At 43.9% G+C, this 16,611-nt stretch overlaps 1 protein-coding gene across 3 annotated transcripts in view; it reads right to left on the minus strand.

Moving 5' to 3' along the window:
* Positions 1-16,611, minus strand: part of lpp (LIM domain containing preferred translocation partner in lipoma) — a 136,373-nt gene that overhangs the window by 33,663 nt on the left and 86,099 nt on the right. For all 3 annotated transcript variants that reach the window (XM_076726685.1, XM_076726683.1, XM_076726684.1), the window contains one exon: positions 4,454-4,550. In XM_076726685.1, coding sequence (XP_076582800.1) covers positions 4,454-4,550 — 97 coding nt within the window. The remainder of the gene's footprint in view (positions 1-4,453; positions 4,551-16,611) is intronic.

Here is a 16,611-nt window from a genome sequence, read left to right on the forward strand (position 1 = left end):
GAGGTGGAGTGTGGAGGGGAAGTGAGGCTGGGGGTGGGGGGGTGGAGGGGTGGGGAGGGGGAGGGGGCGTCTTTTTAAGCCAGCAGAAAGGTTTTACTCTGACACACATCCCACTTGTTATGACATGTAGAGACACATCTAAAAGCAAACTCCTAAGAGGTTGCTGAGGGCGACCTCAGTAATATGCAAATGGATCCACCGGAGTATCTTAGACAATGCACAAAGCTGTCTAAACTGGAAGCCTATTAATACATTAAGTTATGATGCTCGCTTGTGTTCTGAAGAAACCGAGGCAGCTCCACAAGAGCGCACTGTGTGAACCTAAACTTTTTCTGACCCAATTACCTTAGCTGATCCGTTCTGACTCCTCTGGCCTGTACTGTTACTGGAGCTACGCTGCCATTTGTATCTCTTCCAAGATTCCTCATGAACATTTCATGTGAGGTGTCTTATAAATTATGAGGGCTCCTCCAGCTGACATTATGAGGAAAAATGGCAAAGGCTGCCTTTTCTTCTCCGGCTCTTATCATAAAACAAAGGCTAGCTCAAAGCAGGAGGAAAGGCTTTCCGACAGCTCCGGTCCTGAGTGGTGTACAGTACGCCCAGACGAGTCCCGCTGCTTATTTCCAATGACTATCGCTCCACCATCTGATAATGACATTACAAAAACATTTATGCCACTGCTCAGAAATCCCTCTGGAAAATCACTCTGTATAAATATTGATTGGATATTAAAATTTCACATCTTTCTTAATTCTATACAGTGGAATACTGAAAGTCTGGAACCGCATGAAGGAATTCTCAACTTGTCGTTTTGGTATTAAAGGAGAAATAAAAACAGATTCTCTGCGGCAGAATGAACTGCACTGCATAAGTATCATCATCACTAATTGTAAATAATGCAAAGCATCTCATCCTTTCAATTATTCAGCTTTATGTCCTGGTTTTGGTTGACAGAAATGTAGTGATGACAAAATATTGTAAGTTCCTCTGATGCACAAATGCCAAGGCATCTGTACTGCAAGCTGAGTAGCTGTGTCTTATTAGATTTCCACAAACACAGTACACCTACGCACAACCTAAGTGGATTAAATATGACGGATGATGACATTTGGAGAAAAGGCTCTTTCAGATTACTCAAATCTAATCTGGAACTCTAAATCAGGACTAATCAGTTGCTTTTCAAAGAAGCTTCAATCATAGGAGGAATTTCTGGCTTGCAAACTGGGTTTCTCGCAAGAAAAGCCGTTCTTTTATAGTGCTTCATTTTCAGGTTTTTTACAGTCGGAGAGGCGCTCGCATTTGAGAACGCCTGCGTCTTGTGTGCCACAGAGAAGTCTCCAAAGACGTGGCCGGTGCAGCTGCTGGACCGGAGCGTGGGGATGTTGTGTAACTTACAGGCTACAGATGGAGCTCCATTGAGTCTCATGAAAAGTTTCTTTGTGACATCACAGAGCCAGAGAGTAACGTTAATTCAATTCAATTAAACCCCTCTGGACCAATGAAAACTCACTATAGCTGTTTCAGATAAGAAGCTCATCAAAGACATTAGTGACACCAATAAAACTTTGCTATAGGAAGACAATGATCCAGTCCAGTAGCGCGCTAGAGATCGCAGCCCCACTTTGATTAATCTTGTTAATTACTAGCCTTAGGGTTTCAGCAACTGCTAGCCCTCTTCCCCCTGAACCCCACCAAAAAAAGAAGGGGCTTGTGTGCCATTAGATTCTTTGTAATTACAAAAGTCTCCTGCCTTGGGACTGATTCTGCCACAGCCCTGCACATACAGGGAGGAACAGGCCCGACTAAAGTCAGTTTTAACATTAGCTGTGGTGGCTATATGTACATTATTCAGCGGGGGAGGACGGGGGCTCGGCGGATTTGCAAAGCAGCATGTGCCTGCGCTTGAACTCTCTCCTAATGAGTCCCTGCAGTCACCTCAGTCGAATGCTCCTGCCCTCATCCTCTTCCTTTCCCCCAGTTAATTCAGCTGTCGCCTTGTTTAACCACAAGATGACCCTCCTCCCTCCTCCCTCCTCCCCCCCCCCCCCCCCCCCCCCCCCCCCCCCCGCCGCCCACCCCGCCCTCCACTCCAGTAACAGCCAGCCGCTGTCAGCCGGGGACGCACACTCTATCCCTAACTTGCTCTGGCTACCTCAGCTCACATATGACCCATTTCTCCCATGTCCTTGTTTTACCAGCCTTCAGCCAGCCAGCCTTACAGTTGGCAAACAGTGGCGCGTGCATGCATGGTATAGCAGCGCACAGAGTTCATGCCAGGTCTGCTTCGCATACACATTCAGCCAAAAATTAGGCCAACAAGGCTTTGAGGGCCATTCCTCTGTAAAATGACTACACTTTGCTTAAGCCAGCAGATCCATTTGACCTATGTCTAATGTGAACCAATTAAGGTTTTTTACATCAGCGTGCACCAACGTGAAGCCGAATATCCCTTAATACCAGTTAAATACATGTCCCTGTAGCTATAATACACCTACACATGCTATCGTGGTGTGCTGTGTGATTATGTGCTGATATAAAGCCTGCTCCAGAGTCCCATTGAATGTATTGAGTGAGGTATCTAATGGGCATGGGAACTAATTCCAGGGCAAAGGGGATTAAAGGCTAGAGAAGAGCGAGCAGCAGAGGGATGGCACTCGCTGGCAGCCGAGGGTACAGAGGGCGGAAAAATAGAAATGAAATATAAACGCACAGAATCCTTGTCTTTTGAATCCTATTTTGCAAAATAGTATTAAAATTGGTATTTTGTTTAATCCTGGCAGTTATATATATATATATATATATATATATATATATATATATATATTTCTTTAGGTTTTTCAAATGGGAGCAAAATTAAATATCAAGCACTTCAGTGAAAAGAATGTGAGAGAAATACTGTAAGAAATAGGGCTCAAATCAAATCAAATCAAATCAGGACGTTTCATCTGTCCGAAGCCTTTATCTCTCATTGTCATTAGACCCTGAGCCAGAGTTGAGCCGTGTCCTTTGATCACTGATACAGTTTTGAGACTCTACCTTGAGGACTGGTTGATACCGCATGCTGCCGCGTCTCCGCTTGGAAATCAACGGACAGGAAGCACCGAGATGAATCCTGCGTTAACCTCGTCTGTATCACATCTGCACCGTACTCCACTGCCTCCAGCCGATTCCCATAAACACTGATCGAGTGATACCAAACAAACTTTGGGCTAATCAAAGAACCCTTACGACAGGTTTACTCTATTAACCCACTTTGTTCTATTTAGACCATGAACGTGCACTGGATGTGCCTTTGTTGGACACGTCTTCACACTAATCGAGGTGTCTGTTATTTTCACAAAACATCGCAAAAATGACCGAGTGAGTGCTCCTAATGAGATCACATGCCCTGTGTGTGTGTGTGTGTGTGTGTGTGTGTGTGTGTGTGAAGCTTTCTCCAGTATTAGTGTTACATGTGAAACAAACAGTGACTCACAGGCTAATTTTAGCCACTTTGCTACGCTCACCTGTGAAAGCTCCATTGTGAAGTGACTGCTGTGTCACACTTAGAGCAGAAATGATTAGATTCTTTTGTTTGGTGACACATAACGTGCACAAGATGTGGTAATAAAACACTACTGCAGGTTTTTCTCTGAACAAACCAGGAAGATTAGATATTAATATTGTGTGTGTGTGTGTGTGTGTGTGTGTGTGTGTGTGTGTGTGTGTGTGTGTGTGTTTCCACGTGCTTTTTGGACAGGTCCCTCCTGTAAATAATGTATCTCGAGACACTTTCTGGTTAAGTAACTGTTGAATAAAACAATACGAATAAAAATGAATATTTAGACAAACACTGTGCTCGAAAAAGAGGCTGCTGTCTCTAATAATTTGGTTGTTATCTTACATGTTTTCGCTGCTATAAATCCGTGATTAATTTGCCAAACAAGTGATAGCAAAATGCTGCAATGCTGAAAAGATGAAGTACGTCGACTTATGCGTTCAGAAAGGAACTGAAACCCAATTTTGTTTAAATTTATATGAAGATTTTCATCGCTGTCTAATTTCTGCGGCCGTTAGCGGATGTGTGTGTTGGGTGAGCAGTTTCCGTTGATGTTTTGATGCTAATATTTGTCTTACTAGCTAGAAATGTTTCTTAGTGGCAAGAGGAACATAGCCAGACAAAAATAAGTGATAATCAGATGCTCCCCATGTTTCTAGCTCTAAAACACAAAGCCCCTTGCAGCTAGCATCACAAAGAATCTGCACAAGCCTGGCTAGCATGCTAACACCAGCAAAAGCTAATACACCAGATGGGAAAAACTAGCCGTCCTGCTCCTGATAAAATAAAATGAAAAACAGAATTTCGGTTTAACCTGTGATGGGACATTATGTGGTTGACAAAAATACCTCAAACTGTCGTCTGTGGGAAAGGCCTCTGCTAACCAAGAGTGTGTGAGCTGATGGTTCTTACCGAAATACTCCTCAGACGGTGGGTTGTCCATGTCAAACAGCATCTTCTTGGTCAGGCGCTCCAGCTCGTCCTCGGGGTGGGCGACGGGAACGCTGCCCTGAGAACCAGAAAAGGAACGCAGTTGGGATTCACAAAGCCGGCCGAGGTAATGAAGAGCATTTCAGCAGTTTCTTGCATTTATTTCCACCTCGCTGATGGATATCACCTGCGATCCGAACGCTGCTTAAAATGCAAAGAAAAAGAATGTATTGCTTTACGAAATACGTCCAGGTTCAGCTTAAAGATTCACAAAAACCTGACTTCAATAAATCAGGATGAAGCTCGCAAGGTCAAACAAAACACATTGGCTGTAATCAACATGCAGTGGATGGTCTTGAGTCTGCCTTTCCCCTCTGAGATATCTGACCCTGGCTCAGGCCCCAGTGGTGGTGCAGCCCAGAAGGTTGTGCATATCCTTCAGTGCAACACAAGCATGTGGAAAAAATGTGACCCTGACTAATCCTTGTATTCTGAAAAATAATGATAACAGAAGGAAAAGAGGAGGCAAACATTAGAAGAAAGCTGCTTTTAAGTCTTGCACACTTGGGCGATAGGTCAGGAGATTGTTATTTAGTCATACTCTGAGCACAAAAGACTTCAGGTGTGAGCTGTGTTGAGGCCTAATCTGTGAGAGATGTTAGAGGGATGACATAACTCTCTGAAGATGCCACTTCCTTCCTTTCCTCGCGGGCCTGCCCTCCCTCTTATCATGCAGTCTCTGACATCTGCCTGCTGTGTGTCTGTATGGGGCTGACGTGTCGTGCCTGACATTTTCTGCCAATCATCCGCCGCTCCACCATCCCCCCCAGCGCCCGGCTCACGGCCCAATCCCGTCACAGGTGTGTGTGTCCTTTGCAGACGCCCTGGAGGCCTGAACTTGACTCTTCCTTTCCTGCTGCGTGGCCGAGCTTTTTCACAAATCACCGACGCTCGCGTGACCTTCCCTGGATCTGCGGCCGGCCGGATCTTTACAGTAGATTTGATTTTCAATATTGCAGCACGGGCCGTGATCTGAGCTGACCTTTGAGGTGTTCCTAATTGTGACTTCTGGGAGTTGGGTGAATGTTGCCACCGGTCTGGTTTTGTACGAATTTATCCGTGGTTTACGGCGTCACATAAAGGCATCAGATTTGTCAATAGGAGATTGAGTGAGAAATGTTTTTGTATTCAGAATGAAAGAGTAATTACAGATCGTGACTTCATTTGCGCGCACATTATCTTCATGAATGTGACTCACTGCATGTGTCAGTCAAGGTTTCAAGAGTGTGTGTGTGTGTGTGTGGGGTCGGTGCAGCTTTAACGTTGCGTTAAAGGTGGTAATGCATATATACAGAGCGTTTGGCGCGAGAACATGCAACGGTCTGCTGAGTTAATCTCCGGAGACGGTGAGAAATGCTGAGCTCTGATTACCGACCACAGTGTATCAAACTGAACTTTATGATGCGTGACTTCTGCTCGGCCCGGCTCGGGATGCAGCGGGCTGATAATGGAAGCCCAAACAGTAGGTCTCATTAAGTGTGAGGGATCGACACGTTCGATGTGCAAATCTTCCTGCCGTGCCGGAGCGCTCTCTGGAGAGCAGCTGGGCCCGAGCTCTTGGAATTCTTGGCACCTCGCGCCTCCTCGGCCACTCAACCATAAACAGCCGGGATCACATCATGGGGGATTAGGAAGAGATGAAAGGCACATTCCTCTGTTGTCGGCTCAAATTACACGACTCTTTCTTTAATAACGCACAATGTTTATTGGAGGTGTGCGTGGAGGGAGTTGATTTCCGATACAACCACCTGCATAAAAGGGTAGATAATAAGCCTGTACAATATTCACACACCTCAAAGAAGTGAGGAGTCTTGTTGTCAACATTCTGCTCATTATGCCCGTGTTGTTAGTTTGAGACAGTGAAGAGGACGATTTAACACTGTTAATCTTAGCTCCACATCAAAAGCACATTGGAGAGGGAACGAAATGCTGCTATTACCAGAAACAGACTTTTGAGTTTAAGCTTCATTTATACCTTATCCACTCTTTGACACCCTGCAGCAATGCACTGCCAGAGAGTTTAAAGCACCTTGTTAGGGAGTCTTTTGTGACAGCACGGAATAATTTTTCACTTGAATAAGAGAAAGAAATTGCTTCCCTGCATGCTTTATGATTGCTTCGCAGTTCCTGTTCAGCCTTTCAGAGGCAACAATGGAAACCATACAGCAGCTATACGTGCTGGAGACATGGTTTTTCAGTTATGTCTGGCTCAATTCAGTAAATTGTTTGCCTGTGGCCTCAGGACACTCAGGCGCAGTTTCATTGAAGTTAGTGCTTAAATTCAGCGGTGACCGGGTTAACAGCTGCACCTATTTCCCACTGTTTTCTCAGTATGTCGAGGCTTATAGTTTCAGGTCATCTGCCATCTGCTTTTTAATGGCAGAAATCCTATCAGTTGTAATACCCCTGAAAGACATGCTGATGGACCATCAAATGCCATCCACTTGACAAACGATTTTCAGAGAGTTGCTAAATGCCAGACCACTTAGAATCAAAAACAACAATAACATCTGTAAATGACCACCGTTGCGTGCTACCTGATACAGCATGACGGGGAAAGGTGAGCAGACAAAGCAGAGTCTGGGAGCTGATCGCTGCTCGACTGCCACATCTATGAATAAAGCTGTGAGCACCACCCACTGTGGAATTGGCATTGTGTCAGAACTGATTAAGTGAGGAGAGTGTGTGTGTGTGTGTGTGTGTGTGTGTGTGTGTGTGTGTGTGTGTGTGTGTGTGTGTGTTGGGGGAGGTCGGTACGTGCTCTCACCTGATGCCCTGACAGCATCGTGTCCCGCTAAGAACCAAACCTCAGGCTCTGTCTTTCCTGCTTCCACCGCAGTGATAGAGCGTGAACAGGAGAGACAACTCAGATCTGAACCTTTGTTAGCGGAGCTGGAACAAAGAGTCCAAGTGAACACACGGCTGCAACTATTTACATATCATCACCTGCTACGGTACAGAACAAGAGGAACTTACAGATCTGTGAGATAAATCATGGCAGTGCAACCCACAGGTCAACTGTGCTGTGTCACAACAATGATGTAACACGACTTCAGTTATACATTAACACGAGAGGGACGCAGATTATTGACTCCTGCTGTCTGGATGACGGGCGTGAAACCTGGTAAAGTCAAATTAAAACTGTCTAAGAAGTATATAAAGTATATGGACATGCTGTGAGAGCGCCCCCTACATCTGAGGGGGTGCAAATATTTAATTGGTGCAAAACAGCCAAGGACGCTTTGTCACACCTGTGATTAGCGCTCTCTATGTCACTCAGTGTCCTGATTGGATGATCTCAGGATGACGAACAGAGCGCTCATGTTATTATAGCTTCTGACAGTCTGATCAGCTGTCAAACTGTCCAATAAAGGCCAACATGATGCCTCCAAAGAATAAATGAAGACATGAACAAAAAGCAACATCTTGTGGAAATCAGTGCTAACGTTAGCAAAGTAAGCTAACTAACTTCCACTAACAAGCTAGTTAGCCTAGTTTGCTAGCCTCCAAACTCCAGATGAAATACAAACTTTACAGCACGATGGTGAATGCTGTAAAGTGACGGCGTAGATCGCTACGCTGCATAACACCACGTGAGCTGCAAAAGGTGGCAGGTTCATTCGTAGAATCTCTGATTATGATGTTATCCAGTCACAGCGACGCAGCTGACAGAGCGTCTCTGAGGCAAAGCCAGTTTATTTAAAAAGCACCATTCAGACACAAAGTGCTTCACAGGAGCACAGAAATACATTCAAAAATAAGACATTAAAAGACAATAAAAGATTAAAAAGAAGCTATGTACCTAATTTACTGGAAACCTGCAGTAAACAGCACTGATTCAAGGCCTGATCTAACAGCTTTAGCAGACTTCAGGTATTCTGGAAGCACAGAAGCCAAAAGCTGCTGCACCTTGCTTGGTTTAGATCCTGGAACACTGAGTGAACCTGTCCCAGACGACCTGAGGGGGGGTCTGGATGCTTTACATCTCTCAAATGTCAAAAAACTGCTGCTGAAACATGTCCTACAATGGTTTCATCCTCCTATCCTCATGTAGTTTCCTCACACAAAAAACAGGAGAGTTCAAATTTCAGTTCAACTTTTGAGGAATCGCGAGCTGCAGCCTCATATTTAGGCCAGTACGTTTCTGCACAGTTCAACAGAAGCAACGTGCAAAGACAATGAGACGAGAGCCACTCCGTGAACGGCAGGAAGCACTGAGCCGAAAGTGATAACCAGCAGGGAAAAAGTCCAGACGCTGCGGAGAGAGCCCAACGCAAGACGACTGGTAAACAACACTAATCTGTGTGTGTAAACCTGCACTCGTCCATCAGCTGTGTGGCGCTTCTGTTTCACTTCCTGTGAACGCAACACTGCACCTTAAACCGAAAGCGATTGTCTTACCTTTTGCGACGGCTTAACATTTCCTGCACGATCAGCGCGAACTAAAGAAAGACATAATCACTCACAGACATATTTACCCGCAGATTAAATGATGATGGACTTTACAATGCGAAACGCTCTTTGGTGTCAATGGAGCTGCGGCTTTAACTCGGGCTTTTAAAGGAGAAGCTTTAGTCAGCTCTCAGTCTGACATCCTGGCTTTTGTCCCCCTGAATCACAATGGCATTATTTCAAATGGACACAGCCTTTGAAAGAGAAATGGCTTATTAAAATAATAGCAATATTAAAAACAACAACAGCAAATGGACCACTGCATTCGTTAGGGTTCATGAGGGATTGAATTTTTTTTTTATTGGATTGGAATATCTAAAAAAAGCTTCTTTTTTTTTTTGCCGCAACACTAAACGAGTGATTATAGCAGCTTAGGCGACTCTGTTTTACCAAAACAATGAAAGGATTGCTGGATCAGTCACACTATCCTTTCAGTGAGTTGGTGTGTGTTTGCGTGTGTGTGTTTGCGTGTGTGTGTGTGTGTGTGAGGGGGGCTACTGCATGTCGTGTGTCTGCAATCAAACATATGGGTTAAACACTTAAAGATGCTTTTTTTGTGTGTATTAAGAGCCATCAGTTTCTAATGGATGGCTTATTTTGATTCCACGCTGCAGAGGCCCATCTTCTCAACCGCCTTTGAAAGGCAGATTGTTTGTGTCACTGTGACACAGCGGCACACTTCAATAGAAACCTTGGAGAGTGCCTCATTACTGTGATTCATTCGTAAGACTGACCAGACAGAGTTATATTGATGATAATACAAAGGAAGGCTCTGTTTTGATCACACGGGTAATGTCAAGACGCCACTCTCAGCAGCGTACGGACGCAGCAGGTATCCCACTTCAAACAGAGGCGGTTTGTCTGGACAAAAATAATATTTGTGGGAAAGTTGCTTTGTCATTTTTAAAGGCAGCAGCATGTTTAATTGAAGAACTGTGTGAAATCAGTGGCTTTATGTAATCCAGCTGATGAATTTGCTGCTCGCGATGTTAAACGGGTTATGAGTAATCTGTAATGCATTACACTTTGAGAAGAACCATCGCAGCGCTGCACATTAAGCTCAAGGCCACCTTCTGAGGAGGCACAGATAAAGTATACATTCTCTCCAAACAAAATAGGTCATGCTGTTTCAGCTCCAATTAAATGCTGAGAAAAAATAACAGCCAACTGTAGAGCAGCTGTGTACAGAGCAGCCAACGATAATTAAAAATTAACCAATTCCATAATTGACATTTTCCACAGCCACTCAGATCTTTGCTGTAAACTGAATTCCTATAAAGGGATGAATTTCAGAGTGTTCGCAGACATGTAATGTATGTGGAGGGGCCTTTCAATGTTGGTAAGATGGTGCGTGTGTAAAAACTAGGTCATCTGTTCGGAACTGACACATCCCCCTGCAAACAGATATTTGAAAATCTGAGAGTGTAGAGAGGGGAGCCACGAGCGATCTGAAAAAAACAACAACAAATGACTGCACAAATTGTCGGGACGGAGATAAAACTTATTTGGCGTCTCTTTGTGCACCATTACAATCCTGTGAATGCAGCAAACACCATATTACACAGGATGCAGGTTTCCCTGGTTTGGGTGAGAGCTCAAAGCGTCTCCCTGCCGTTTCCTCATGTGGTAGCACAGACCTATATTTAAACGCATGTGGTGGATATAATGAAGATTCATACAGGTTATGTCTTCAAATCGATGTATTGGCAGCCTGCGCTTCCTTTTGTAATACACAGTGTTGTCCGTCTCCTGTGTAATTTTGCCTCCTGAGCAAACCATGATATATCCTTCTCCCTTCCACCTAAACAGCTGCATGGTTTGACTGAATGACACCCTGAAGGATATCTGTTGACCAAACACTACCACTGAAACGCCTCAGCCAACAATACACAAAGCCCGATCCGCTGAGGGACGCTTCCTTGATGAGAAAAAATGTTTAGAAAGTGCACACGTCTCACGGATTCGGAGCCAGGGGCGGATGAGAGTCCTTCTGTGGACGGAGGAGGATGTTAAAGAGGGCAGAGAGGAGTCTCGTTCCAGCAACGGCCAAAAAACAAAGAAAACTTGTTTATGTGCAGAGACGCATTGGGGCTGACAGGAGACCATGTCCTCCAGGAGCCAGCAGGGGCCACTGTTCATGCAGGTGGTTTTGGCTGCCTGGTGTCTGAACCAAGGCAGCTTCATACCTTCATGGAGTCTGTGCTTAAAGGGCAAAAGACTTGGATCAATACATAACGCGCTGGAACAGAGTCTCTCAGATGACCTGCGCCTGTTTCATTAACCAGTAAACTAATAAACCCTTTACACGACTCACTTCATCACAAACAGAGGCTTCTACTCCTCAGAATCAACCACTATCAAAACACAGCTATGACAATTTATTGTCACATGACCAACTGTCGCCCAGCATGCCACGGGATCATGAACTAACCGCGATGGAAGCTGCGGAGGAATCTCAGGACTGCATCTGCATCTGCTCACCACAGGCCAGCAAGGAGAGGTGGAAAACAAGAAGACAAACACAGCGCTCAGACATTTTAGACTGCCGAGGCTCACTGAACTGCAATGACAGCTATCGATCGGGCCAGTTATTTACCAGCCAGGCCGTTCGTCTCAGAGGGGGCCAGAGGAGGAGAGGGCGGCGGGGGCTATTATTTATGAACGGTTATGTGACAAAGACCTCTGATCTACGGAGGGTTACCGCTGACCGAACGAACCGGCCAATCAACAAACCAACAAACAAACAGAGGAGGAAACATGAAGGACAACGCGGCCTTTAATTTTTGAGTGAAACCTGCCAGTTAAAAATGAGCTTGACTGAATCAAAGCGCTGACCTCGTCTTCATTTAACATCATAACAGTTCCCTCTGTGGATAATTCAGGGTTCGACGCCACACGATGAAGCTCTAGTTGTCGTATGTTTTATGTGCTCAGTTTCTTGTCAGGTGGAAAAATGCTGTAATGAATGACGAATCGTAGTATTTCCCAGGAATTCTCACCAAAGATTTCTGCCTGAGAAAAATACTTCTGAGATTTTTTTTTTTTTTTTTGCACGTGCACCCTCAGCAGCACACTTCCAGTTCCACACTGGCAGTGTGTTTTCCCACCTCACTGTTAATGTACTGTTGAGAGGGGTTATTGTTTACAAGCACATAAATGAATGAATATGAAAGAATAACATTAGAAAATTAGAATAATCACCATTTCATGATTACGTTTCTGGAGTTCTCAGCTTAAATTAACATTTAATTCATGACGAGAGAGCGAAGAATTCCAGGGAAAGATTTCATAATCACCAGGAAACCTTAAACCCTCGTATGCAGCAGCTACATCAGATAATTACTTTGCAAGCTAATTTATTTGGGCTGGATGTGGCTTTTTTCATTAATAGCCAAACCTTTCAGAATATTTTTGAATATACAAAAATTTGCATTTGCAAGTCCATCAATAAAATGCTTCATAGACCGAATGCTGTCAGTTCACAGCAGACATTTGGAAAAACACAGGCATCACTAAAAACATTAAGTGGCTGTGTTCCAATTAGCTGTGCCAGTAGGCCACACCAGCATGCAGGTATACACGAGGCAAAGGTGAGAAAGGCAAACAGTAAACCAGCACATATGGTCTCTGCCCCCGGACCACTCCAGACTGCAAAACTGGTTGAAATTCAAGCAAGCAGCCGTGGTTTGAACATTATGTCACATGATATTTAAAGGCGCTCTGCAGAGTTTTCCTCTACACAAACACTTTATGTCTCATAAACTCAATACTACGACACTTTTTGGAACATTACCGCCAACAACTGTCAATCAGTGGAACAGCCTGAAACCGCTGGCAGGAACATGTGTTACAAGAACCAAACAAACGGAGACCCGCTCGTCAAAACACTGCCCCACAGCACTCCTAGTGGTCAAAGTCTCCACGGTGTACCTTTAATGTTGCAGCTGCTGGTTTCACTCTAGATGATGTAAATACTGTAATCCACTCTACGTTTGTCATTAATGCTCATGAATAATTAAAAATCTTAATTAATTAGTAATCATTTTACTAATTCAGCAGTTCTTACAATGTAAACCTTTCTATCAACCCTATTTAAAATCAGCCATGACTCCCATGACCCGGTGACACCCTGGTGACCAACACACACTGTATCTGACCAAAAACACGGTGACAATAAATTACTAATAAATAAATTACAAATACAACTTTTAACTAATGATTTCCACAAGGCCAGTCACAAAAAGTTCCTAGCTTTGACAGTTAATCACTTGAACATAATAGTCCCCTGTATTTATCAATAGTACTAATGCCCCTGGTACCCTTAATGGGCCTAATTCGTTTTTGTTGTCGCTTGTGGCTAAATTTGCATGAGAGATTTGTTCCAGCCCCGTTTCAAGCCTGGAAGCAGCGACTGGAGGGAAGCTTTCTGATGTGTTAGCATGATAAAATGACACATAAGGAGATCCACTTTCCATCACTGACCTCAAGGATCAGGTCTGGAGAACTGACCTTTAGTCTATGAAGCATTTAGTAACCAGAGCTTGTGTGAACCTCCACAAAACACCATGTCCTCCAACAACATGGTTACAGGCACAGCACTAATTATATACAGTCGCTGTACATGTGCAGCGCTAGAGGAACCCAACTGATCCCTGTCTCATAGTCTGAGCTGGATTAAGGTGTACCGACTCCTCAGAAGAATGTGTGCTGCATGGTTACAAGTCATAAATCAGTCAGCTGATATGTACCAAAAGGTTTAATATTCAGAACCGAGATGAGCAGAGAGGCTGAGAGGATTTAACCTCCTCTGCACGGACTCCAATTCAAATGACGATGACTTTATTATTTTTACACTCTACGCACGCCATCTTCTTTATTTCTAATTTCAGTCATCAGAATGAGACATTAAACTACTGGTGTACCCGCTCTGTGAGTGTCTAATGACACAGCGTATGCATTAAGTTGCGTCTCTAAAGCCTTGTACCTTACAGATTCTGCCCCAAACCCCCCAATTTCCTGCAAAGCCACTTCTATATTTTTAAACTTCACAAAGACCACAGCCTAATTTGAAAACCTCAACAACAAATTGTCATGCACGTCTCCCCTGCCTGCTGCAGCTCTGAGAGAAAAACATATCTATGATGTTTATGTGTATCTCCAATGATGCCTTGAAGAGGGGTCGTATGTTCTGTGTTTACCAGAGGAGCCGACTTGAACGGCCCACTGATGTGGGACTCACCACATGGAAGAGGGGACATTTTTTAAAAGATCTCATGACATATGCCGATGTTTTTAAACATGTTGGAGCCAATTTTTCTGCTGCCGTCATGACACTGAAATGCAGAAATCCCACCAGCATTGACCGTTTTCAAACAGTGTTCTCAGAGCATGAAGGTACCCAGCTGAGCGTTTTCATCACTAGTAATGCTGTGGATGGGGCCTTATGTTTGTATGCGAACAAAGGACGCATGTGCATGAGCACATGGGTGCTATTCTCTGGTCTACAGGCCACAGCGATGTGGAGAAAAACACATCAATATGGCGGCGAAGTAGGGAAGAAGAAAACTGCTAGCAAGTAAACAGGAACGCAACAGCCGGTTTAAAAATAATCTGTTTTTATAGGAGAGAAATGGAATTGAACACATTAATCAGGCCTCAAAGATGTATACAAAGCATTCTGATGAGTAACTCTGCATATAAACAGAAACTTTGTTTACGCCTTTAAATCACCTGAACTCAGAGCACGACATGCATTCGACTTCCCGCGTCATAACTACGACGGTTCAACGTGGAGGCAGCGAAAGAACAACAGACAGCAGAAACGTGAACGTGCCGGGCTGCACTGCTCGTCATTCATGTTTAATATTGATGCAGATGAGACAGTCGCTTTGCTCACGCGCTTCACTTTGGCTGAACATTTGTGCAAAGCGCCTGTTTTTTGTGATTCTTCGTATGATCTTTGATTTCTTCAACAGTAAGAGAAGAAACTTAAGGTGTGAGTGGGCGTGCTATTTAAAAACCATGATTCAGTTTGTTTTTAATTGTGCTGTAAAAACAATATCACTGCCTGAGACACTGCACAGAATATGTTCTAATTATGTTTTCAGGTTCATTAATTACCTTTCACCCAGCTTGCATGCATACATCACACACACGCTCACGCACTCACGCACAAAGCAAAAGCTTATTTTAGTGGTGTCCTTTCTCTGAAAGCTCCACTGTACATTAATTTGGCAGAAATAGAAATTCTGATTCTGTCCTTTACAGACGTTGGCATTTGAATAGCACACAAACAAATGTGTTGAGGCACACAGTGAGAATTTAAAGCTGCTTTTTCTGACGTTGGGTTAACACTTTATGGTTCAGTAAAAATAGAATTCCTGAGGATTCTAAGGAAGTCTTTATTTCTTTTTTGAGTCGCCAGAGGGAAATTCTGGATCAGACGGAAGGAAAATTATGAGCTTTCAGTGTAATGGCTCGATAATGTCGTGAAAGAAGTGAAAATGCATCAGTGGTCAGAAAAAGGTAGCGGCTGTGTATTATATCAATCACACAATACGATAAAAATATGGGACTATTTTGTTTGTTTGGTGCAGAACAAGCTGGAATTTGTTTCAAGGTGCATCTACAGAGAGATAAGATCACAGGGCTGCAGATAACATGTCTTCATCTTGTCGAAGCCTTGGGCTCTCACTTTGTAGTTACACATGGTAACCCTGCACCGAGCAAAGAATCCTCTCCGGTAATCTGCAGCAGAGCGGGTAACCCTGCACTCAGTCGGCTTGCTTTTTTAAGAGCTGCTCATAGTTCTTGAGGGTAGGGCAGCTGAGGTCAATCACATGAGGTGACGGCATCACGCATGATGTAAACACAGCAAGTGTTCGACCCGATCGCCTTTCCAGACATAAATATAAGCGTCTCTCATGCACATTAATGGACGCCTCCTTTTACTGACACGTTCAGACACTGCAGAATAATCATGTTCTAGTCTGTTACGAGTGGCTGAGTTTCCACAGTGTACAACAACAAAACCATGAGCCGCTGTCAATGTCAAATCTTTTGTTTTTGTGGAGTCCCCCCCGGGCCCATCCCAGGTCCCCTCTCATTCCCTATTTACATGCACCCTGTGGGGCATATCTTCCACTGACGTACAGTAATACTGACTTCCACTGATAAGTAAACACGACTGTATGCACCAATATAGCCTGGTGCTAAAAAAGCCCTGCATTATTTCTTGCCTTGCTGATATTAAGAACTGCATGTCTTGAAATTTCCTGTACTGATCCTTTTAATTACCCCTCCTGGTCCCAGAACCTGCATTATTAACAGTCTCTCATATAGTCTGGTTGCCTTATTTCATAATGTCAAACTAAAAGCCTGTAATTTAGCAGCAGTTTTTGACTAATTTTTTTTTTCTGGCATTATTGAATTGCTTCAACTGTCATTTTCTCGTTTCATGTCATTGTATATTTATATTCTTGATTTTATTAACAGTTTTTTCCTTGTTTTACTGCAGCACTGATTAGTTTAGCTTTTGAAAAGTCAGGTTGTCTGCCATGATACCTGTTAAATTAGCCTTAGAAAGACTGAACTGGTTCTTATGGTGCGTTCTGGTTGCATGTGTTAGT

The sequence above is a fragment of the Chaetodon auriga genome, chromosome 3, assembly GCF_051107435.1.
Source record: "Chaetodon auriga isolate fChaAug3 chromosome 3, fChaAug3.hap1, whole genome shotgun sequence".
Lineage (NCBI taxonomy): Eukaryota > Metazoa > Chordata > Actinopteri > Chaetodontiformes > Chaetodontidae > Chaetodon > Chaetodon auriga.